General features: G+C 46.1%; 1 protein-coding gene and 2 non-coding genes across 4 annotated transcripts; all 3 read left to right on the top strand.

Moving 5' to 3' along the window:
- Positions 1-659: 659 nt before the first annotated feature.
- Positions 660-5,393, top strand: RPSA (ribosomal protein SA). Of its 2 annotated transcripts, none has more exons than XM_013948129.2 (7): positions 660-732; positions 985-1,152; positions 1,699-1,817; positions 3,166-3,411; positions 4,311-4,439; positions 4,670-4,838; positions 5,250-5,393. In XM_013948129.2, the coding sequence occupies exons 2-7, from the start codon at positions 1,020-1,022 to the stop codon at positions 5,342-5,344; spliced, it is 891 nt and encodes a 296-aa protein (XP_013803583.1). In that variant the 5' UTR covers positions 660-732; positions 985-1,019; the 3' UTR covers positions 5,345-5,393. The 2 variants fall into 2 exon arrangements, with proteins under 2 accessions (XP_013803583.1, XP_067147435.1); XM_067291334.1 differs by having other exon boundaries at positions 688-732; positions 982-1,152.
- LOC136991469 (small nucleolar RNA SNORA62/SNORA6 family) lies at positions 2,470-2,629 on the top strand. The gene has a single exon (XR_010883623.1). It is a non-coding gene; the product is annotated as a small nucleolar RNA SNORA62/SNORA6 family (small nucleolar RNA).
- LOC136991470 (small nucleolar RNA SNORA62/SNORA6 family) lies at positions 3,573-3,731 on the top strand. Its single transcript, XR_010883624.1, has one exon. It is a non-coding gene; the product is annotated as a small nucleolar RNA SNORA62/SNORA6 family (small nucleolar RNA).
- Positions 5,394-22,628: the final 17,235 nt, after the last annotated feature.

Below are 22,628 nucleotides of genomic sequence, written 5' to 3' on the forward strand. Positions count from 1 at the left end.
CACTGCGAGCAGCTAAACACAGCAGAAATTTCAGGGGGAGTGCTGCTTCGCTAATCAGTTCATGCCTTAAAGGGGTGAAGGCTGGCCCTCTCATATATGAACTGCACTTTGGAGAAAAAGACACAAGGTAATTTTTCCTAAGAGAAGAGGAAGTTCCCAATAGAAGCTTTCCTAGAAAGATGGACAAGGTTTTTTTTGTGGTAAGAAAAAAAGATGCTATCATTGCCCTATATTCTCCTCTTCAAGGAGGCAGAGGAGTACACCGAGGAAGACCCAGACACCTCCAGCTTAAGATGTGCTAAAGGAACGCAATCCTGACAGCAGGATTTCGGTAACTGCGAATCCTCCCCCTACCTGTTCAGCTTGCTCAACTCCTTTTTACTTTCTATCCCAAATAAAGATAATAAATGTAAGAAGTAATGTGACAACAAGCAGAAGCCCTCGTTTTTATCAAAAGGAAGGAAATGCTAAAAACCCAAATAGAAAAACGAAGGAATGTGATATGATGAAGTTTATACTACACAATTTAAGCTAGCTGGCCCGCCCCCCGCAGGACTCTCTGCCCCCTGGTTGCTAGGCGCCGCCTTCCTTAGCAACCGGCGGAGCACCTCCCTTCCTGTCGGCGCCGCGGCTCCCCATTGGCCGGCGGGGAGGCTATATATAGACGTCATGCGGCAGCGCGCTTCCTTTCTCCCCGTGCCCGGCGAGGTCTTCACACGGCGTTGTCCCTGCGTGAGTCCCGGGGCGCGCGGTGGCGGCGGCGGGGAGGCGCCCCGCGCATGCGCCCCACGGCGCTGCCGGCGGCCTTCTCCGCGCTGCCGGCGGCTCGCCCGGGCCCAGCCGCGGTGAAGGCCGGGGCCTGCGGTGGGTGGGGAGCAGTCCGCGCAGCCAAAATGGCGGCTGGGGCGCCTGGCGGACGCGTTGGCCCGGGCCCTCCCATGGGGGGCTCCCCATGTGGCTGACCCGCGGTGTTTGTCGCAGCAGGTTCCCTGTCGTCGCTTCTAAAGGGAAACCCCACAATGTCCGGAGGTCTCGATGTCCTGCAGATGAAGGAGGAGGATGTCCTCAAATTCCTTGCTGCCGGGACCCACCTGGGAGGCACCAACCTTGACTTTCAGATGGAGCAGTATATCTATAAAAGGAAGAGCGATGGTGAATCTGGAGGGTGGGCGACCCTCGGTGTAACTGGTTCAGGCAGCTGGGAGTAGCTGGATGTTGTGGGCAGAGCTGGACAAAACAGGAAAGTGTCAATGCTTGAGTTTTCCAGTGGCTTCTGTGTGGCCTGAAAGGACTCCTTAAGAACTGAAACATTTTACTCAAAAAAAAAGTAGGCCTAAAGGTGTTTTTTAGAACTTAATAAATCAATCAAAACTGAATTTGGGTATTTCTGCTAGTTTTTGATTTTAGCAATAAAACACTTTTGATGCTTCCATAGTAATTTCTGCTTCTTGCTTGTGCTGTTTTTAAATCTGAGCTGCACTGTGTTACAGGTTTGCAGCTCATACCAGGTCCTGGTCTATGTTGGTTGGGGCTGCAAGTGTGCTGCATTAAAACCATATGGCAGGGGTTTTGCTGGCGCAGAAGTTTTTCATTAACTGCAGGATGAGAGTAACTGAAGCTGTGTGATGAGTTTAATAAAAGTAAGAGTGTGATCCTGATTAGGATCTTGTTTACTTTAAATTCTTTTGTCACTCATAGGCATTTACATCATCAATTTGAAGAGGACCTGGGAAAAGCTCCTCCTGGCAGCCCGTGCCATTGTTGCCATTGAGAACCCAGCTGATGTGAGCGTCATCTCCTCTAGAAATACTGGACAGGTATGGACCTTCCTCACTGGTCAGGAGGCCTGCAGTCTTGGGAGCAAGACTCTCTGGCCTTGCATAATGCTTGCAAATGGTAGCTTGATGATAAAAGGGGTGACCCAAAGTTTGGCACTTGAACACTTTTCTTGAAGCATGTTTTTGTGTTACACTTGCAGTTTAGAACAGATCCATGGAAACTTAACACCCTCTGTAAATTCCTGTAGGTTTCAGGGATGAGAGGGGGCAGCTGGATAGTTTGTTCTTTCATATATTGTATTGGGTACTTCTTGCTGGGCTTTGTCACTTTAGCTGTCACTTCTCCCCCTCCTCCCCCCCCAGTTATTTCTTGAGTCATTAGCACTGCTTTTGGGGGAAAATGAACATCTGATACCAAAGTTTTGAAAGAAGAAATAATTGCTTTGTTATTGAGCAAGGAACAGTGACAAGTGTGTTTTTAATCTTTTGTGTATTTCATCATCTCTAGATTTTTAGAGAAACATTCTGTTGTACAAGGGGACACAGCCTTCAAATAAAGTCTAACTGGCTGTTGAAGTTTACCTGTGAGCTTAGCTTTTTTAGAGTAATCCAGGTGGTGCCAAGTATACTTGAAAATTATGGAGTACAGTGGGTGGATTTACAGTGGAAAAGCATGGCCTTCTCTATTTGAGCTGCACACTGTTAAAGCTTGATGCTGAGGTCAGTTTCTGGCCGATGAGCTCTCAAGTGTCGGAAGTGTGCTACAGCAAACCAGATGGCAGGGTTTTCGCTAACACCAGGAGAGGAGCTTCCTCTACGATTGGCGTTTGATAGTAGTCCTTGCCACATGCCCAGCTGGCTGAGACCTGAGAAATTGAAAGCTGTTGCAAGTTGGTAAGAACTGGTAACTGCAGCCTTAATAGACACTGTTGCAGTTTGTATATACTTAATAGTGATCTTTTTCTTTCATGACTGAAGTTACACTACTGGATATAGAAAGGATGTAGAAATACTGCAAGGAAGTTGGCTGTCTTTTTCATAAGGCCTTTATTTCTTCTCTCCTTTTCATGACTTTATTATGGAAAACTAACTTTGAAGTTAAGTAGCTAAGTTTTTTTCAAAAAAAAAAACCAAAACCTTTTGCTCTGTATTCCTGACTTCCTGCTTTTGATGATCTTTTTAACTCCTTCTTGTGGTGTTGGTATAGCTATTAAATGTTTTTATTACATTTCCTTCTGAGTGCAGAGCTCGTGAGGGAGCCCTGATTTCACAGGTATTCAAACAAATGTATCAATTGAAATTCATCCATCTTTTCTGACAACATAACTGAGTGCCTTGGTTGAAATTGAGTTTTCCTGCCTCACCTTTGCTGTGGTTCACTTTGCAGCGTGCTGTTCTGAAGTTTGCTGCTGCCACTGGGGCTACTCCTATTGCTGGACGTTTCACTCCTGGTACCTTCACAAATCAGATCCAGGCAGCTTTCCGTGAGCCGAGACTTCTGGTTGTTACAGACCCTCGGGCTGATCATCAGCCACTGACAGAGGCATCCTATGTCAACATCCCCACCATTGCACTGTGCAACACTGACTCCCCACTGCGCTATGTGGATATTGCTATTCCATGCAACAATAAGGTAAATTCTTTGTTGCAGCATTCAAAGCTAGAGTACACCCTAGGCTGCAAGATGGATGCTTTCTGCAGGGGAAAGTTGGCTTGTATCTGGTATGACTAACAGGGTGAATAGCTAATTAAGGCTTTTAGCAATATAGAAGGTGGGTGAGAAGGAGGAACTAAACTGCACACAGTTGGAGCTTGGAGCTGAGGCTAATTTCCGGCCAAGGAACTCTCAAGTGTAGGACGTGTGCTACAGTAACCTGGCAGGATTTTTCGCTGACACCACGAGGGTCTTTGTGGCCCAGTGAATGGAGTTTGATAGTCATTCTTGCCACAGCTGGTCAATATGAAAAGGTAAAGGGAATTGATGAAGAAACTTCTCTGAAATGGTATCTGTTCTTCTCGCAAACAATCTGGAAGGCAAAGTTTAGGGAGATGGAAGACTATCTTTGATCTCTATCTAGATGTTATTAACCAAAATTCTAATGTAAGTCAAGTCTGAGCATGTGTATAAGGTTTGTGTGGTCAAGCTTTCTTATTTGTGCATACTTGCAAATGTGATGAGCGTAATCCCTGTCTTTTGGACTGGATATATGTGGGAGAGTGGGCAGTACAAACTTCCATAGGAGGGGAGTTGATTCAGGCTATGCTGTGTATTGCAAATTAATATGCTGGTGATTGAAACATGCTTCTGTTCCTGTAGAGACTTTAAAAAGTCACTGGGGTCTTGAAAAGCTGTCCTTTCTTAAGTCCAAGTGCATGATAGATTTGTCAGGCATTAGCAAATTGTGCCTCCTCTTACCAAGAAATAATGTGGACTTGGTGCAAATGCATCTTTTGCTCTTTTTGTGGAAAAAAGTGTTTTTTAAAGGATTGGCTTTGATGCAAAACTTAAATGCTTTCTTTTCCTATTTCAAGGGAGCGCATTCAGTGGGTCTGATGTGGTGGATGCTGGCTCGGGAGGTCCTGCGTATGCGTGGCACGATTTCCCGTGAGCACCCATGGGAAGTCATGCCTGACTTGTACTTCTACAGAGATCCTGAGGAGGTAGGAGATCTGTGGAGATGTGCTTGTGTGAGATACTGTTTTCTGTGCTCCTGCCCATAGTCTTGTGTGCCTGCCATGGGAGGATAGGTTTTTGCCAATATAATAATTAGACTTTACACTTAGGATGGTGGTTAATTAGTTGCCTTGTCTGCAGTCAGTGCATATTGCCTGGCATGTGGTGGTGCAGGGCATTGTTTCTGAGTGACTTAAACTATGGTTTTCCCTTGTAGATTGAGAAGGAGGAGCAGGCTGCAGCGGAGAAAGCAGTTACGAAGGAGGAGTTCCAGACTGAATGGACGGCCCCGGCTCCTGAATTCACTGCTCCTCCTCAGCCTGAGGTTGCAGATTGGTCTGAGGGAGTGCAGGTCCCATCTGTGCCCATCCAGCAGTTCCCCACTGGTCAGTTTGGGGCAGGGGGAAGGATGTCGGGAGGAAGTGGGATCTTGGGAGCAGACATGAAAAGTCTTACCTGTGTCCAGTTGGCTGCAGAGATGTGAACAATGCTGGCAATGAATCTCATTTTTCATAAACAGAGGGAGAACTAAATAACATTAATCAGGCACTTCATTCTTCTGGGAATGTCTTTGTGCATTAAACTTTCTTTTTTTTATGCCAGCTTGATACAAGGTGCCTATCTTGGCTCAGTGTTTCTTGAAAGTCACAAACAGGCTATTTTGGGGGCACAAGATCTCCCTTAGGTAGTTTTTATGGGTACTTTTGTGTGGATAGACAAGGACTGCAGTGTGCATAACATCTTTTAGTGGGTGGAAAGAATGGGGGTGCACTCAGGGTTATGTTCTGTCATTGCAGAGGACTGGAGTGCCCAGCCTGCCACGGAGGACTGGTCAGCAGCTCCCACAGCTCAGGCTACCGAGTGGGTTGGAACTGCCACAGAGTGGTCTTAACTTCAGTGCTGCTGTACTGAGAGCAGAAATAAAGATGGTTTAATACGCATTCCATTTTGGTATATTTGAGTGCTGCTTGGTACTGCTTTTTTCCTGTTGGTGTGTTTAAAAAAAGTTGGTGTGTTTAAAAAGAGGGATAATTCTTGCCCAAGGGTGGGAGCTGGAGGCCTGTAAACTACTGCTTTATGCTGTTTGTGGAGTCAGCACTTTGTGCCTCTGAGTGAAAAATGCTTCAGGCCACCCTGGGTCTGCTCTGCCATTTCTGGGCTTGAAATGGCTGCTCTGGCCAACAATAGTCTCTAATTTAAAAAAAGTGGTATTTGCTGCACCTGCCCATCTGGTAGCTTTCCCTTAAGTGCTGCCTCTGCTGCAACTGCAGTTGGGCCCCTGAGCAGAGAACTGAGGTTTGTATTTCCTGCCTTGCCTTAGCTCCACCTCTCTGGTGACACCATGTTGTGGTTTCTGATCCTGGCAGAAAGGCTGTATATAAAGTGACTGATGCTGTGAGTAACTTTACTTTCTTTCCAAAGTGAGGGTGTGTGTCACATCGGTGAGTATGGGCAGGGGGGGTGGGGGCAGGGGCAGGGGCAGACTGTGCCTGCCCACCATTCTCTGTGGTGGAGGCATGGCTATGGGTGATGGAACATCAATTCTTGCATCTTAAAATGCAATATTACTGATCTTTTTCTGTTAATTATAATCCTCAATAGTAAAAGCAAATGAATAAATTGTTGCTGTGACTAATAGCATTAATAGGAAGTACACTGTTTGCCATAAGAAACAGGATATACTTTCAATTGTATCTCTTTTTACATACTGCTGTGGTCTCACTATTCTTTCTAACTTCATGGCAATCAACATAAAAAGAGTGCTAGATTGTTTTGCTGTACATATGCCTATTATAGTAAAAGCAAACCTGGAAAACAGCCTGAAGTAAAACAAGCTACATATATTGTGTGGCATTAGTATGTTCAAAGGAAGTTGCTCATTTTTTCTTCTTGCATCTGTTAGGTGCAAGATAACTAAAGATATCATTAGTAATTAAGAGGTTTTAGCTGAGATGTATGTACCCACTGTACTACAGTTTGGCCCCCCCAATTTTAGAAGAAAGAGGCTTAACTGGATGGTGACCTTAAAGGGTTCTTCCTATTTTGTTTGTAAATTATGTTCTCTGGATGTCACTTTCTGGCACATCACTTGTTCCTTACTTTCAAGACATAGCACTGGGAGGCTCCTTCCTGCCCACTTGAGGTTTGTCAGGACCACAAGGTGGGGTGAGAGCCTGCTCATCTGGGGACTCCTGGTGAGTGTTACTATGCCTTAGCTGGATCAGGGGCAGGCTGTACAGTCGCTACTGATTTGCTCCCCAACTCTAAGAATCTCTCCACCATTACCCAAAATTATTTGTCATCCTGGTGGTCTTTTACCCTTTCACATGAAGAGCTTCCAAACTCAAGAGCACAGGCTTACACCTCTGTACTGTATTGTCGCTATTACTGTTTCACTGTGCCCCTTTTCTTTATCTATTCTGTAATTTCCTTCATGATAATATGTTCCAGAAATACATGGTCATATTTTATACCAGTTATCTGACAGCTCCTGTGTAGCTGATGGTGCTATTTTTCTAAATCAGTGATAGCTGCAGCTGATTGCATGTTACTGGAATATTTCTGGCATGTTACTGCAATGAGATTGTTTTCATGTGAGAATTTTCTACAGGATTGCTTTGGGTTCTATGATCATAGGTCTGTCCTTGAAGACCAGGGACCTCTAGTGAGATAGGATTCTTTTGACAAAGTGGGGGTAAAAGTATCTTTGTCAACAGCCTTGCCAAGCTGGTGAGGAAGACTTTAAACTAGGTTCATTCATGGGATCACAATAAGAGTTTGTAGTTAAGTGGTGGAGCAGTGATCAGGAGAGGGATGAAACAGGTTGAAAGGGGCCCAACCTTAAGTGCCTGTGCACGAATGCATGCAGCCTGAGAAAAGAGCAGGGGGAGCCACAGTTCTGCATGTGGATGTAGAACTATAGTGGTGTTGGAACTGCTGAGATGGGGTGGGAGAGCTTATGTGAGTGGATGAAGAAGCTCTTTAGAAGAGACAAGCAGGGGAAAAAGATGAGGGAGGGTTGCCCTTTTCATGAAGAAGCTTGAAACTATGGACCTCTTCTGTGGAGTGGGTGACAGGCTGGCCAGAACCTGATGGGTTGGGATCAGAGGAGAGGTCAGTAAGAGTGACGCTGGTAATATGTTACCGCTTGATCAGGGTGAGGAAGCGGACAAAATCCTCTTTAAGTATCTGAAGGAAGTCACCAAATAAGAGACCCTGGTTCTTATGGGAGATTTTTAACCTCCCTCATCTCTGCTGAAAGAGGAACAAAGCAGGATGCAAGCAGTCTGGCAGGTTTCTGAAGGATGTTGGGGTGACTTCTTAATGCAGATGCTCCTGGATCTGCTCCTCACCAGGAAGAACTGATTGGGGGATGCGATAACTAGTGACAGCCTTGGCTGCAGCAACAGAAGCCAAGTATGGGAGTGCTATGTCCCCCAGCATGCCATGGGGCACAAGAGATGGTGGGGAGACGAGTGCTGAGCTGGGGGAATCTCAGCCCAGGTAGGCAGAGGCACAGCAACAGGGATGTGCAGGTGGGGCAGTGGGAAGGTAAAGGCTGGAGTGTGGGTTGGGGGTGTGTGTATGGGTGTCAGCCCAGAGTTTTCCCCATCCTTGTCCTGTCTGAGATGGGACAGCTCAGTGCATTGCATTGATTCACTGTACCTAAGAGTTGCTTCCACAGTTGTTCACCGTGTGGGGAGTGATGGCTGAGAGCCTGGACATAAATGAAGCGTTGGACGAGCTCAAGGAAAAGGAGCTGAACGAGTGCAAATTTTATCTGCAGGAACTATTTAACATCCCACAGGCTTCCTTGGAAGGTGTTACTACAAGCCATGAACTGACTGAGCTGCTGGTCAAACGCTTCCCAGGCAAAGCCAAAGAAGTGCTGTACAGTCCTCTGGACAAATGTGGCCGCAAGGACCTGGCCATGCAGCTGATGGAGCAGGGAGCAGGGATTCACAGGTGAGTGCAGCAGTCAGGTTCTGTGTGGGGACCAAGGCTCAAGGAGTCAGGGCTCTGTGGTCAATGGGAAAAGGCAAGCAGCCACAGGCCTCAGGGAGCTCTCCTTCCCTGGCATGTGTTGGTTGCACTGCTGCTCTTCCTTTTTCTTCCTTCTAGACCAAATCCCCAACAGGGCTCTGAGCTGCTGTGGGAGAGCTGCCATTTAGCTCAGAGGCAGTTAAATTCACTGGGGGATCTTCTCAGATGACTTCTTAAGAGAAGGATAGCCTTGCTGCATACTATGACTTAACATTTGCTTTTTATGTAACTTAATTCCAATTGTTAAATTAGTAACAAATTTTATTAATATCTGGTGTTGGCCCTCTTTACAGACACCTTTTTACTCAGGCTTTTGCTGCTGCACCTGGTTCTTGGCTCCAGGAAGTGCCTGGTGCCTCTCCTTGGGGTTAGAGGCTGGGGCAGCTGTGCGGAGGTCAAGGCCTTGAGTTGCCAGGTGAAGAAGCTGAAGAAAGAAGTGAGCAGGCTGCACGGCATCTGGAATGACAAACAGGAGACCAATGTGGTCTCTTCAAAGACCTTGCAAAGGCAAGAGCCCAAGCTGTGTGGTGCAAAGAAGAAGGGATGGCTAAAGATGATGCCCAGAAGAGCAGTGAATGGAGACTTTCATGATGGGGAAGGCTGGAAACTTCTGGCAGCAAGAGGAAAGCTCCTGCTCTACCTGCAGATCTGCAATTACAAAACAAGTACAGTACTCTGGGAACAGGCAAAGAAGCTCCGTCGAGGGAGGCATTGCCTTTACCTAAGCCTGAACCAAGTTTCTGCAGGAAAAGGAAAAGGCAAAAGAGAAAGGTAGCCCTCCCCCACAAGAGGGAGGGGAGGGAAGTGCCCATCTGCTGACCTGACCTGATATCTTGGGAGGCCTGCTGCTTGCTGGGATCCCAGATCTGGGATGTTGCAAAGGGATCGCTGAGACTTGTCCGACCCATGACACTTATCAATGTGGGCAGTGGGGATACTGCCAGGGGAGACCTCAGTTGTGTCAAGAGGGACCACAGAGCATTGGGAGCAAGGGTGAAGGCCTTGAGTGCCCAGGTGTTCTCCTCCATCCTGCCAGTGAGGGGGAAAGGCTCAGGCAGGAGTGAATCCATCCAGCAGGTCAACACCTGGCTGCAGAGCTGGTGCTGCAGGCACAGCCTTTTAAGCAGCACAGGCTTTTATGATCACGGGACCCTATCTGAGAAACAAGGACTACTGGACACAGACAGGACCCGTCTGACAAAGAGGGGCAAGAATAACTTTGCCAAGGGGCTTGCTAAGCTAGTGAGAAAGGCTTTAAACTTCAGTGGATTGGGGAAAGGTTGTCATAACCTAAAAAGAAGGGAAGGCAAAGGGGGCAGTAAGAAAGTGTCTAGGGGATGGCATGATGGTGGAGGCTGTTGCACAGCTGGGAGCCCATGTGAAGTGCCTGCGCATAAATGCATGCAGCATGGGAAACCATCAGGAGAAATCAGAAATTTGTGCTAACAGAGAAATCCTGACTGAGCTTGATGCAGAAAAGAAGAACACAGAAGGGGGAAGCAGGGGTGAACTACTTAAGAACAATATGGAGAAACTGCCCAAGCATTCAGGGAGGCAGTCTGGAAAGCAGAAGCTCAGGTAGAGTGGAAGAAAACCTAAGGAAAATGAGTCCACTGCTCAGTGGAGCACAATCACAGGATGTTTGAGGTTGGAAGGCTCCTCTGGAGTTCATCTTGTCCAACCCTCCTGCTCAAGCAGGGTCACCTAGAGCAGATTGTCCAGGACTGTGTCCAGATGGCTATGGAACATCTGCCAGGAGGGAGACTCCACAACCTCTCTGGGCAACCTGATCCAGTGCTCAGTCACCCTCACAGTATTAAAAAAAAAAAAGTATTTTCCAATGTTCAGACAGACCTTCCTGTATTTCTATTTCAGGTTGTGCCTGGTTCCTCCTGTCCTGTCACTGGGCACCCCTGAGAAGAGCCTGGCTCCGTTGTCTTTACTGCCTCCCTTTGGGTATTCATACACATCGAGAAGATCCCCCCTGAGCCTTCTCTTCTGCAGCCTGAACAATCCCAGCTCTCTCAGCCTCTCCTCATATGATGTGTTAAAGAATAGTGGACTGAAGCTGTCTAGAATTAATCACTTAGCATAACTTGCTTAGCATTAGTAGCTAAATTTGCTGAAGCCTTAGGCTGCAAGCAGTGAACTTTCACCTAGATATTACCTAGTTATGTGAAAGAGGGCCCTGGAGCTCGTTCAAGCTGGAAAGATAAAGTTACAGCTGAGAGCAGAAGCTGCAACCTTGAAGATAAGAAAAGCAGCAGCCTGCCTAGAGACAATGAAGGAACCCAATGAAGAAGGGGAAGACCCTAGATCTAACTATTACTATTGGTCTGAACTATCACATGAGGGGTGGGGAACTTAAATTGTAAGGGTATGATTGCCCAGGAATTTTTGTTTGGGATCCCTCTTCGGAGGCACCCAGCTTGAGCTGTAATTACCGCATGCGTGTCATTAAAATTTATTTTGTTCCGATCTGACTTCGAACTTCTGCCTCAGTGGGAACCTAGGGTTGGACCCTGTTATGGTGGCTGGCAAGCTTGATTTTCCATAACATGACAGGTGCTGACAGATGCTCCAGCCCCTTAACCATCTTCATGGCCTTTGCTGGACTCGCTCCAGGAGCTCCATGTCTCTCTTGTACTGGGGAGCCCAGCACCGGAGCCAGCACTCCAGATGTGGCCTCACCAGTGCTGAGCAGAGGGGAAGGATCACCTTCCTCAACCTGCTGCCAACACTGCCTACTGCAGCCCAGGATACTGTTGGCCTTTTTTGCCACAAGGGCACATTGCTGGCTCATGGTCAGCATGTCTACCAGGACTTCCAGGTCCTCCTCTGCAGAGCTGCTTCCCAGCAGGTCAGCCCCCAGCTTGTACTGCTGCATGGGGTTAGCCACAAGAAATGTTATATGGATGAAACAGCTCACCAGTTAACAAGTGCTCACAGACAAGTTCTCTTCAGCCGCTGTGGTTGCTTTGACATGCCTATTCCATCTCCACACCAACTGCCCCTCTGTACTTCTTCTCCCTTCCAAAACTGAAACCGTGTCTAATAAGGGATTCACAAAAGTGTCATGCTGATTAAATGACTCACCCACTGACAAATACTCACACACAAGCTCTCATGAGCCCCTACTGTTGCCTTGGCATGCCTGCTCCTGCCCCAGAACAGCTGCTCCTCTGCACTTCCTCCTTCCATACCTGGCACCGTGCCTACTAGCAGGCTTGCAAAAGACATGCTAACTGGATGAGATGGCTCACCCACCAACAAGTGTTTGCAGACAAGTTCTCCTGGGCCCCTACTGTTGCCTTGGCATGCCTATTCTGGCCCCACAACAACTGCCCCTCTGTGCTTTCTCCCCTTTCCTAAAATGACATGTTGCCTGGGGAAGCTAGGCACAAGAAACGCTATACGGGTGAAACAGCTCACAGATCAACAAGTGTTCACAGATAAGTTCTCTTTGGCCCCTAAGGTTGCCTTGGCATAACTATTCCATGCTACAGCACCTGCCTCTCTGTGCTTCTTCCCGCTTCCCAAGCTGACGCCATGCCTACTGGCAAGTTTGCACAGGAAACCCAGTCTGGGTGAAATGGCTCACCCATCAAGTGCTCGCAGACAAGTTCTCCTGGGACTCTGCTGTTGCCTTGGCATGTCTATTCTGGTCCCACAACAACTGCCCCTCTGTGCTTCCTCCTTCTTCCATAACGGACACCATGCCCCTACTAGCAGGTTTGCACAGGAAATGCTATACAGGCGAAACAGCTCACCCACTGACAGGTGCTTGCAGAGAAGTTGCTTGTCCCCTACGGTTGCCTTGGCATGCCCGTTCCACCACCACAACTGCCCCTCTGCATTTCCTCCTGTTTCCCAAACTGTCATCATGCTTACTAACAGGTTCACACAAAGATTGCCACTCCGATTAAATGACTCAACCACCAAGATGGGCTTGCAGAGAAGTTCTCCTGGCCCCTATTCTAGCCTTGGCATGTGTATCCCAGCCCCACAACAACTGCGCCTCTCCGTGCTTCCTCTTGTTTCCCAAACTGACACCATGCCTGGGGATGATAGCCACAAGAAATGCCATATGAGTGAAACTACTCACCAATCAACAAGTGCTCTCAGACAAATTCTTTTGGGCTGCTACTGTAGCCCAAAAGGTCCCCGAAGGTCCCTGAAGCAGATTGAAATGTAGCATTGCATGGTCCTCCTCCCTTGCTGGCATGCTTACTCCTGACATAGGTGCCCAGGTCTCTTTGTAGCACGCTGGAAGAGTTGAGGGCCTCAGCCTGGGATTCACACAAGGTCAGCGTGCTGTCACCCAAAGAAGGGTGTTTTATGTGAGTTCAAAAGGATCCTCAGTGAATATGACTCTGAGCCAAAGCGTGAAGTTTGTTTAACACACACAAACTAAAAAACAACCACATGCAGTAATACCGTTTCAGCTCTCTAATACATAACTGCAAGGCATTTACTTTCCTCCTATTTTTGGGGCCCCATTACCTTGCATTGACCCTGATTCCAGCGGGGCGTTGCCCACTTTCCTCAGTCCGGTCAGGAGTTTTGCGCTTGCAGTGAGTCTGGTGAAGACCTCAAAACGTCGGAGCACGAAGAGGCCTTTTTTAGCTGCTGCCAGTGCTGGGGATTCAGGGAGGTTTTCCTCAGCACAATGATACCTGCTGCACCCACCTCAGGGTAATGGTGGAGGACGGCCATTTTAGGTTAGCCAATTGGGGGGGAGGGGGGCCTGAGGAAGGGGTCCACAAGTTGGTCTCCTCACATGTGCTCAGTGCTTGCCACAGGTGGTGAGCAGGAAATGCTAAGTTAGGAGGAGGCAAGATCTGGGTACCCACTCTTGGAGGCACACATCCAGCTCAGGACAATATTATTTTGTCCAAAGCATCAGAAACATTGCCAGTCCCTTTCTCATCTGCTGGGTTCAAATCCTCATGTGCTTGTTGCAGAGCAGGGACTTGAACCTGTCTCCTGCCTGCCTGAAGAATAGCCTGGCCATGGGGCAGTTGAATGAAGAGTAGCAAAGAGGGATACAGTAAATCTCTATTGAAGAGCAGAACCTGGCACCCCCAGGTCTCCCCTGCATGTGCAGGGCGCAGAGTCCTCCTTGTTCCTGTTCTGTGTCTCCACTGAAGACATCTAGACTATGCAAAGTGTCTCAGTGTCCCCATGAGGGTCTGAGGCAGCCCAGAGGTCTTGTGCTCGGTGTCTTCTACTAGGATTAATTTCAGCAGCTCTCTCTGCTCAAAACTGAGCACAGAAGGGTTTTGAAATCCAGAATCTCGGAGCCTCCTCTATTCCTTTCACAGAATGGTTGAATCACAGAATGACTGAGGTTGGAAGGGACCTTTGGAGATCATCTAGTCCAACCTGGACACATGAGTTGAATGCCACTCATCAGGATCATCTTTGCTACCAAGCTGACATGTTAGAGTGCACTGACGTGTTTTCTTAAAATACAGGCCAGGCTGATCGTGGAGTTGAATGTGTTGACAGCAGTTCCATTTGAGATATTGATTATAGGATGCATTCCAGGCTTCCAACAGCTAGTGATTACTACCTTGTACATTCCACGCAGTATAGTAGAGTGGATTTGGCCTCTGTTATATTCTTTTCTTTTCCCCTCTCTGTGCAAATTTTTAGTTTACTGAAAAATACCTATTGCTATAGAAACTGGCCATAGATTCTTAATCCATCAATACAAAGAAGAACAGGTGAGAAGGAATTTATTTCTAAAAAGAAAATTAGATAGTCTGCTCCTTGGAGGGGCCAGGACACAAACTTGAGTTAAGTGATTCTGTACCCCAATCCCTACAGCTGAAAAGTGTCACCACTCAAAGCTGTAGTTGCTTTAGCAGCCAATATCCAAATTACCTTTGCAGTACTGGATTTGGAGCTGGAAAAACATGTGTGGGAGGAAGGTGGCTAGAAAAAATGATTGAGGCTTATTAGATCCAAGGGAATTTTAAAAACTGTATCTAGAAGCTTTAAGCACTCTGTTCTGCTTCTCTAATGGTTAATAAACTGGACATGGAGACAGGAGATCCTACCTCTGCTAGAGCTTCACCTGTGACAAATACCTTGTGTATATGATATGTTGATGCAGTGCAAGGGGATAGGAAGAGGAGCTGAGAACAAATCCTAGAGAAGATAGCTTGTTTGTAATTGCAATTGTTTTTGGCCGACATGCTGCTGGTGTAGATGTTGAAAAAGGACAGAAGAGTATTTTTAACCATATTCTTGTGGACTGAGCTTATTTAACCCAAGTTGGCTTAGCCCAAGGTCTCCATGTAGTGAAGATGCAATCTTTCTCTTGGAGGACCTGGCAGCCCTTCCTTTCTTCATGACCTCTTTGAATTTGGCTTGGATTGGTTGGACTGGTCTAAAAATGCTTCTTAGGATAGCCTTCCTCTTGAGATTTGATCTCAATAGGAGCTAGCTGATGTTTCTGAGTATGACAAAATCTCTCCGGAGAACTGAGGTGCTGTAGAGTCCTTCTTGCCAATATGCTACTATGTCATCCATGAATCTCATATCCCCACACACTTTCTAATTCCCTCCCAAATTCTATGCCCCCACCCAGAGATGTTTGTTTTCTTCTCCAGTCATTTCTTTTACCAAATAACCTGATGATATTTTTAATATCCCAGCAGTGCTGTAGGATTGCATCAAGACTTTCCTTTTATGGAAAGCAAACAGGGCTTTATGCAAAGTTGAAGGGATTTGGATCTGTTTACTTAAATCCAGACTGAAAAGTTGTTCTGCTCTTTCCATCTGTAGGTTGTGTTGTTTTGTGAAACAGCGAAAATGATTGTAAGATGATTGGTGCCATCTTTTATGAGTATGGCAAGGAGTGGACTTCTGGACACTTGTTTATTAAAGTAAGTAGGCAGCATATATGTAAGTATGTGAAGGAAAACAAGTTGTGTGTGTGGTTGGAGGAGCTCACTGCTCCTCCTGAGAGGCTTCCTCCCCAACTGGGAGCACCTGCATGCAGCTGGAGCGGGTCTTGTGGTTTTAAGTGAGTTTCTTTCTTTTTCAGGTTAATAGCATCCTGGTACAGAGAGACTTTACATGGAATAAAGCACACGCTGAGGTCACAGGTGTCAACTCTCATCAAAGTTCCGTATCTTAAACCTTCTCAGGACAGTTAATGAACTCAATCTTGAATAGACACATCCTAGCAGAGGAAGAAGAAATTTCAGATTTGCCTTATTATCACTACGGGACCAGAGAATCACTGGGTCATCTCCCCACTGCCCTGCAGCTTCCCAGATTTGATGGGCACTTTTCAGGCAGAATTTCTTCTCCCCAGGAAATGCTTGGCACTACCAGTTTCAAGGCCAGTCCTTGCAGCTCAGGGAGATCCCACAAAGCCTCTGAGTCTGTGTAAACCTCATATACATCAAGTTTTTACAACAGATAGAGGTACTCATTATACCCATGCGTAACAATGGGAATAAAGAACATAATTTATTATCAGCCCTGTGTAGAGGCAGGCTGTGATAAACACCTTGGGCCTGGGCATAGTCTTGCTGTGTAACCTCTCCCATCCACAACTATGATTTGCTGAATGAGTTGCCTCCTGAGACACTGTGATTTCTGTAGCTGTTCGTATTACTTTGATCTTTGAATACTCCTAATTTTAAGAATACTCCTTGTCATTTTTCTACTGCCTATAATATCTAGCCTGTATTTTTTATTAATTTATTCAAATTCTTTTTATACATTCAGTTGTCACTGATGAATAAAACTAAATAATGCTAAAGATATAGTTTTCTGCTTTAGTTCCCCCTAAAGCTGAAAGAATCTCTTTCCTGTTTTGTTGCTTAAAACTTCAGTTTATAAACTGTTCATAAAGCATATTGTGTCTGTTCCAGTGAGAGAGTCCTAAATATTTCTGTCAACGTTTATTCCACCAGCAACTGGGCTATAAGATTACTGGTTTTACTAATACCATTCAAATATGAATAAGATAAATCCTCTAAAGGACATTCTATGTGTCCTTTGAAATGATGTCTAACCCTGCTTTTAAAGCCTTTTTAAAGGATCTTTTAATCCTTTTTAAAGGATTTTCTGCCTACCAACCTTAGTGTATGGGTCAGCGTTTTGAACAGTGAGGAATTCAGAACAGGAGGGAATGGGGCATATTGTGTGAGACAGAGTTGGATGTTGAGGACTGAGACATGAGACACCATATCTTCTTTTGGTTTTTCAGAGGGACTATATGCCTGCCTACCTACCTTATCATGTGGGTCAGGGCTAGTGTTAGGTTTCGATTTAGGGTTATTAAAAGCAGGAAGCTCAACATGGCAAGAAGTTTTGCACTATTCAGAGCTGGTCTGCCATAAGGATATTTCAATTCCTTTTTCCTTATTTCATGTCCTTGGTGTGTTACTTTATCTGCATCATTTTGGGTTAGGTCAAGAGTTGAGGACAAGTGTTCATAGAGGTAGGGTCTGAACTGTGCCCAGAGGAAACTTGCTATCTGGCATCAAGAGTGTCCAGCTGTGCCTTCTGTTTTCAGGGACTGTCAAGGGTAAGTACCCTGAAACTAATGCTGGGCTGAGGGCAAGGTTTGCATTAAAATTCTGAAATACAGGGAGTCCAGGGCCTGAAGATTCCTGTGTTTTTCATTGTCTCCTGGGTAATCTGTAGGCATTATACAGACCTTCTGTTTTGCCTCTGTCCCACACTTTTCCAGCACTTAAGCCAGAGGGTTTTTTTAGCTCTGGCCTGCTTTACATTTCACAGAACCCAGCAATACCTTAAATAAAGAATTATGCTTTTTATTTTCCTTACACAAGCCCTAAGCTCTCCTCTGTAGATGGGGTAAAGCCTAGCTGTCCCTGTGTCTCAGGTCTGAGTTGAGGCCCTTTTCAAGGAGGGGGAAACCTTGGAACAACCCATCTCTAGGCCTGGGGTGTCCTTGCCTCAGAAGAGGCTCAGATAAAGCCCTTCCTTGGCCTTAGAGGGATAGTTGCTCCACTGAATCCCCCTTACCCTTGATCAGTAAGGCCTGATAACTTTCAGATGCCATTAGCTCAATTCCTGCCTCACCCTTTGTGTATAATTAACTTAGAAAACTTTACCCTGCTTGCCTGGCTGAGTTGCCTGGCAGGTAGCTGTCTGTGATAAAATAGTAGCATTATTGAAGCTGTATTTCTGGGTATAGATTTTCCTTTGACTGGTGTAACTGAACACAGGAAATAGCTCTGCACTCCTTTTTTTACAGACCCATAAAAGCGACCTGGTTCCAGAAGGCAATTTGTAAGACCAGTGAACCATGTGTTAGTAGTGGCAGTAACCCAGCTTGATTGCCTTCGAGACTGGTGCTGTGACTGATCCTAAAAAGAGGATAAGTGCATCACTGAGTCAGCAGGGAGCAATTCACTGTTTTTGAGGGGAGAGAGGGGGGTTGTTTATTTGTTTTTGTTTGTCACTGTTTTTTGTTATTTTTGTCATTTTTGTCATTGGAGTATTCTCATTTATCTAGTCACAGTTCCAAAGTCCATGGAACAGATGCATCTCAGACATAAAAGGATGTAATAATAAATAGGATCAGTAATTATGGTTTGCCTCTGTCCTTCCTCCTCTTCCTAGCACACTACACTTCGCTCTTTAAAAGATGCCTCAACGGCATGTGATACAACCAAAAGAGATGTTTCTCTGCCTAATGCATTTAGGGACTGCAGGATCCATCAACTGACATTCAGACTCCTGCTGTGCCAGTTCTTTAAGGTCTGACTTCTGTAAGTTGTGTCAGAGACTAGTATGAGCTTTTGTCATAACAAAGCACACTGACACTGCTCATCCCTGTGCTGTGGCTAGAAACCCCAGGGTGAGGCAGTACAGCCCAAGCAATCTGATCTGAGGCTTCCTTCCTCACTTTTAATGCTGAATTTAAGAACCCTGGTCCTGGTACCAAGGGCTGTTTTTCACCTTACCTCTAGAGCAAAGGCAATGCTGAGGGCAAAGGAGGTAATTTGGATATTTGACTTTTGCATCTGAACTAGCTAAGAATGAAGTGTAGTGCAGGTGACCTTAGCTGCTTTTCATTACTGTCAAACATAGCTATGTTAACAATAATGGCTTTCTGAGAGCAGGAAAACACCTGCGCATCATTCCCATCTAGGTTTCAGGTTGATTCTTGCATATGGGTTGCACAGCTGTAAAATGCTTATTAGATTGTTTCCAAGACCCCAGTAGATGGGGCAGTTAGACCTGGTTTGTCTGCATTTCAGCTGCTGTTGGCTGCATAGCCAGAGCAGCTGGGCAGAGTGGGCACTGAGAGAGGGAAAGAAGATCGAAAGTTGCTTTGTAAGCGCACCTGAGTCTTTCAGAAGGACTCCCTTTGGTGAAAGAGATCTTCTGCCCCTCCTAAATATGCAAGTTGGTATTCAGTGCTATAGAAGTTACTTTAATGCCTCTGTATAACCTCTAACTAAAGGGACTAATTGAGAAGCAAGCGTTGTCAGTGCCAGCCTTCCTCTCTCTTCCCATTCAGGCAGAGTCCGGTCCAGACGGTGCTTGCCCTGCCAGCTCCCTGGGCGATGGGCAAAAGCATCCCAGCAATCAGTGTTATTGACTTCTCTGCAGTATTTGATACTTGTGACAGCCAAATAACTCTGCCAGGCCTGCAAGAGGCTGAAAGGGAATGCCCTGAAATAGTCCATGTCCTTCAACTTGTGCTGAGCTGAGTGAGTGTTTTTGGGCAGCCTGTTCTCCTGTAGGCAGTTATGTACTCCAGCCTTGCAGGGAAGCCATTTGGCTGCAAAAACCTGCACCTCCTCAGCACTGTGAGTTTATAAACTCTAAATAGCATCCCTCCTTGCTTTTCTACTTCCCCTTAGCAGGATGGTGCCCTCTCACTGAGCTTGTAACACTTTTTGCAATTTCACTTAACTACTGTTTTTGTATATGTGTCTGGGTGTTAAACTTGGTGCCTCCGTGCTCAGTGGCAAAGATTGATTTTTTTTTATTAAATCTCCCTACAGAAGCAATTATGGGATATTGTTGGCTTCCAGTGCAGAAAAATATGGTGTTCCTTGAAAACTTTCTAGCTCTTCTATCCCACTGGGCTTATTGCTTTCAGCATTTCTAGAGTTGCTTGTCTTCTCCCTTGTACCCACAAAGCTCAGAGCTGAGTGAACTCAGGTTATACAATTCAATGGACATATTTGCTTTGCTTAAATGGGTAAAATTAAGGAACACATGGACAGAGAAATAGCGTGAGTACCATTTTCTTTCTTTCACTAGGTATTTTGCTGTTAGAGACTCTAACTTGATAAGCAAAATTAAAAAAAAAAAACCTTTTTTCTGTTCACAACATCTTTTTCAGAGGTTCCTTTAAATAACATTTCTGCATCTGGTAGGGTGAGGTTTTATGAGCTTCAGGTGTTAGAGGCTGCAGTGTTTCCTCAGCTTCTCTCACAAGAACTGGTGCAAGGTAGGAGCACAGTTGTTACTGGCTTTTTTCTTTGTTTTGTGATGGTTTCAGAAATAACCTTTGTGTCTCCCCATAGTCTCAGAGGTGGGGCAAGCTGCTCCTGAACTTGTTGGTGGCTCTCAGGGAGGCAAATCCATTTTGTTTGAATGCTGCAGATAGGCAGCTGTTCTCCATCAGCTCTTCTGGGGGCTTGAAAACTCCAGCAACTAGTTTTGTGTATTTCAAGGGTTCAGTTGTTTGAAAAGTTGTGAGAATGGTTTTAAATCTTGTTTTTGTTTGCCTAAACATGGCTTAGGTTCTTTTTGTGCTGCTCCTGTGTCTTGTTTTATTTTCCTTATGTGAAGGCTGCATATTTGTGTTTTTGTTTTAAAATGAGAACTGAGGTTTCTTGAACCATACCTTGAATGTAAATGTGGGAATTTAATTAAATTTCTAATATGAGACTTGTGATAAGATGCTGCAAGTTATCAGCACTGCCTAGTGGCTGCCTGGAATGAACGGTCTGTGGATCTGTCCTCTTGCAGTTGCAGGTTTGGCCTGCGCTGGCTGAAATGCAGGCAGCTCTGTTCCCCCTGGGAACCAGAAGACAGAAGTTGCTCTGCTCAGGTAAGTAAGTGTCAAGTCTTTGTATCTATTTAATTTTATTTTAAATTTGAGGAGTCTTTTCTTTTATTGTTAGAGGAATAATGGCTTGACCTTCCTTCTAGAGTTCATTTTGTAGGTATCTGTGGTAGAGCAGTATGTCTCTTAAATGGATACTGTTTAGGAAATGCTTAATGTACATATGTAATCCAATGTATTGTCTGATGTGAGAAAGCTTCTACAAGACTTTCTTGTGTCTTGAGACTGTGATTTTGTGATTAAAACTCTTGGGGCTGTTCTGCCAATAAGAAAATTGCAGCCCAAAGTCTAGAGCAGGACAAAGAATGCCTTGTCCCAGGCTTTTCTCAGAAGGACCCCATTGCCATGGCACGTGTTGTAAGCCAGAGAGGAGCAACACAGAGATCAAGAACAGAGCATGCTGTGCTGTTGTTTCTTCCCTTCTTCCTTTTCTCTCCTCCTTCCCAAAATGACTGAGACTTTTCCTTTAAGTTTGCACCTGAGCTCCCACTTGCTTTGCCTCCTGTGACCCTTCCCTGCACTTCTGGGAATACTGTCTGACTTATGGTGGTCCCACCAGGTTGGGAGCTCAGGATGGGGGCTGCGCTGGTCTCTGACCTCTCTCCCTGGAGGCGTCCTCAGGACACAAGCTGAGATCCAATTCCCTTCCCTGCTACCAGGTGTCGCATCTGAGCTTAGGGATGGCTCCAGTAGTTGGAAGGAGGACTCTATGTTGTGGCCATCGTTTGCCAAGGCTCATGCCTCCCGAGGAGCAGAGGGAGACTGCTGCTGATAAGCAGTTGCCTAGAGCTGGCACAATAAAAACACAAGTGGGGATGTGCATTGTACTTATTTAGTGAAATGTCTACTGCGTCCCTCTTTATCTCCTTTTGGAGGCTGTCGGGAAAGGCTGGCAGTCTGCAGGAAGGTGCTTCATGCCCTTTGGAGCGGCCAGGCAATGGCCGAGGTGCGGTGGCCGGGACAGGGTAATGCAGAGCATCCGTGTGGGGAGTGGGCTCTGTCCTCTGACTCCATCTGTTTGGTACTTTCATTTCCCTTTTGTATCTCTTCTGGCTGACCAGCCCTGTACAGGCCTTGCTCCCACTCTGAGGGAGAAGGGAAGCTCTTGCTCCTGCCAGTCAGTCCCAAGCATATCCAAAACACATGCAAATGGGAGGTGCTTGGCACCTAAAGGATTTTGGTGGGCTCTTTCAAACTGGTAAGAGCAGTGAGAGCCCTTGGTTTATGCCAGCCAAAAGTTTTGAGCCAGAAATTCCTTCTGCTCATCCTGTGCTGCTGGTGGTGCTAGTGAAGATCTCCCCAAAACAGAGCTGCCATCTCTGGTTCTTTGTACCTAAAGGTATTTCCTCACCAAGACCAGGGCTAGTTTAATAGTCGCAACGACTGCCTGAGCAACATGTTGCTGCTACCATAGGGACCTCTGCAGCAAACGTGTGCTAGGCACATCTTACTGGATTAGATGAGATTTAAGAGATTGTCTAGGAGTGAATCTTGCTGACATGGAGCCATCCATATGCCATCTCTCACATGCTGGTGGGTGCATTTCTGACTGGGTAGGTTTAGGATAACTGGTTACTGTGGGAGTGAAAAGAGCTCTCCCACTTGGCAATAGTGGATCTGAGCTTCAGACCAGTGCCTTGTTTGACAGGGGAAGAGAAGTGCCTGTGAGTTGTCACAGACACACACTGAAGTCCCCTCCTTACTCTTGGCCAGGTAGAGCGCTAGCCTTGCAAATAGATTTAAATAGGTGTTGTTTTAGCAGCTCTGTCCTGCATCATCTTTGCTATTAACACAAGGCCTGGATGTCCTGCGAAGTAGGCACTGCAATCTGAGGATGCTTTGTGACTGCCAACGTGTTAGTGCTGGCTCTGCTCCAACTCCAGTTAACCCAAGGAGGATAATTTGAAATGCATTTAGTAAATGAACCATGACTAAGAGGAGTTGAATCAGTGCTGAATCAGGCTGGATGTGTTCTTGGAAGGAAGGTGTGTGATTCAGCGGCAACGGGAAGTGGTGCGGGAGGCTTCGCTCTGCCTTGGCTGGGAAG

The sequence above is a fragment of the Apteryx mantelli genome, chromosome 2 (assembly GCF_036417845.1).
Source record: "Apteryx mantelli isolate bAptMan1 chromosome 2, bAptMan1.hap1, whole genome shotgun sequence".
NCBI classification, from domain to species: Eukaryota; Metazoa; Chordata; class Aves; order Apterygiformes; family Apterygidae; genus Apteryx; species Apteryx mantelli.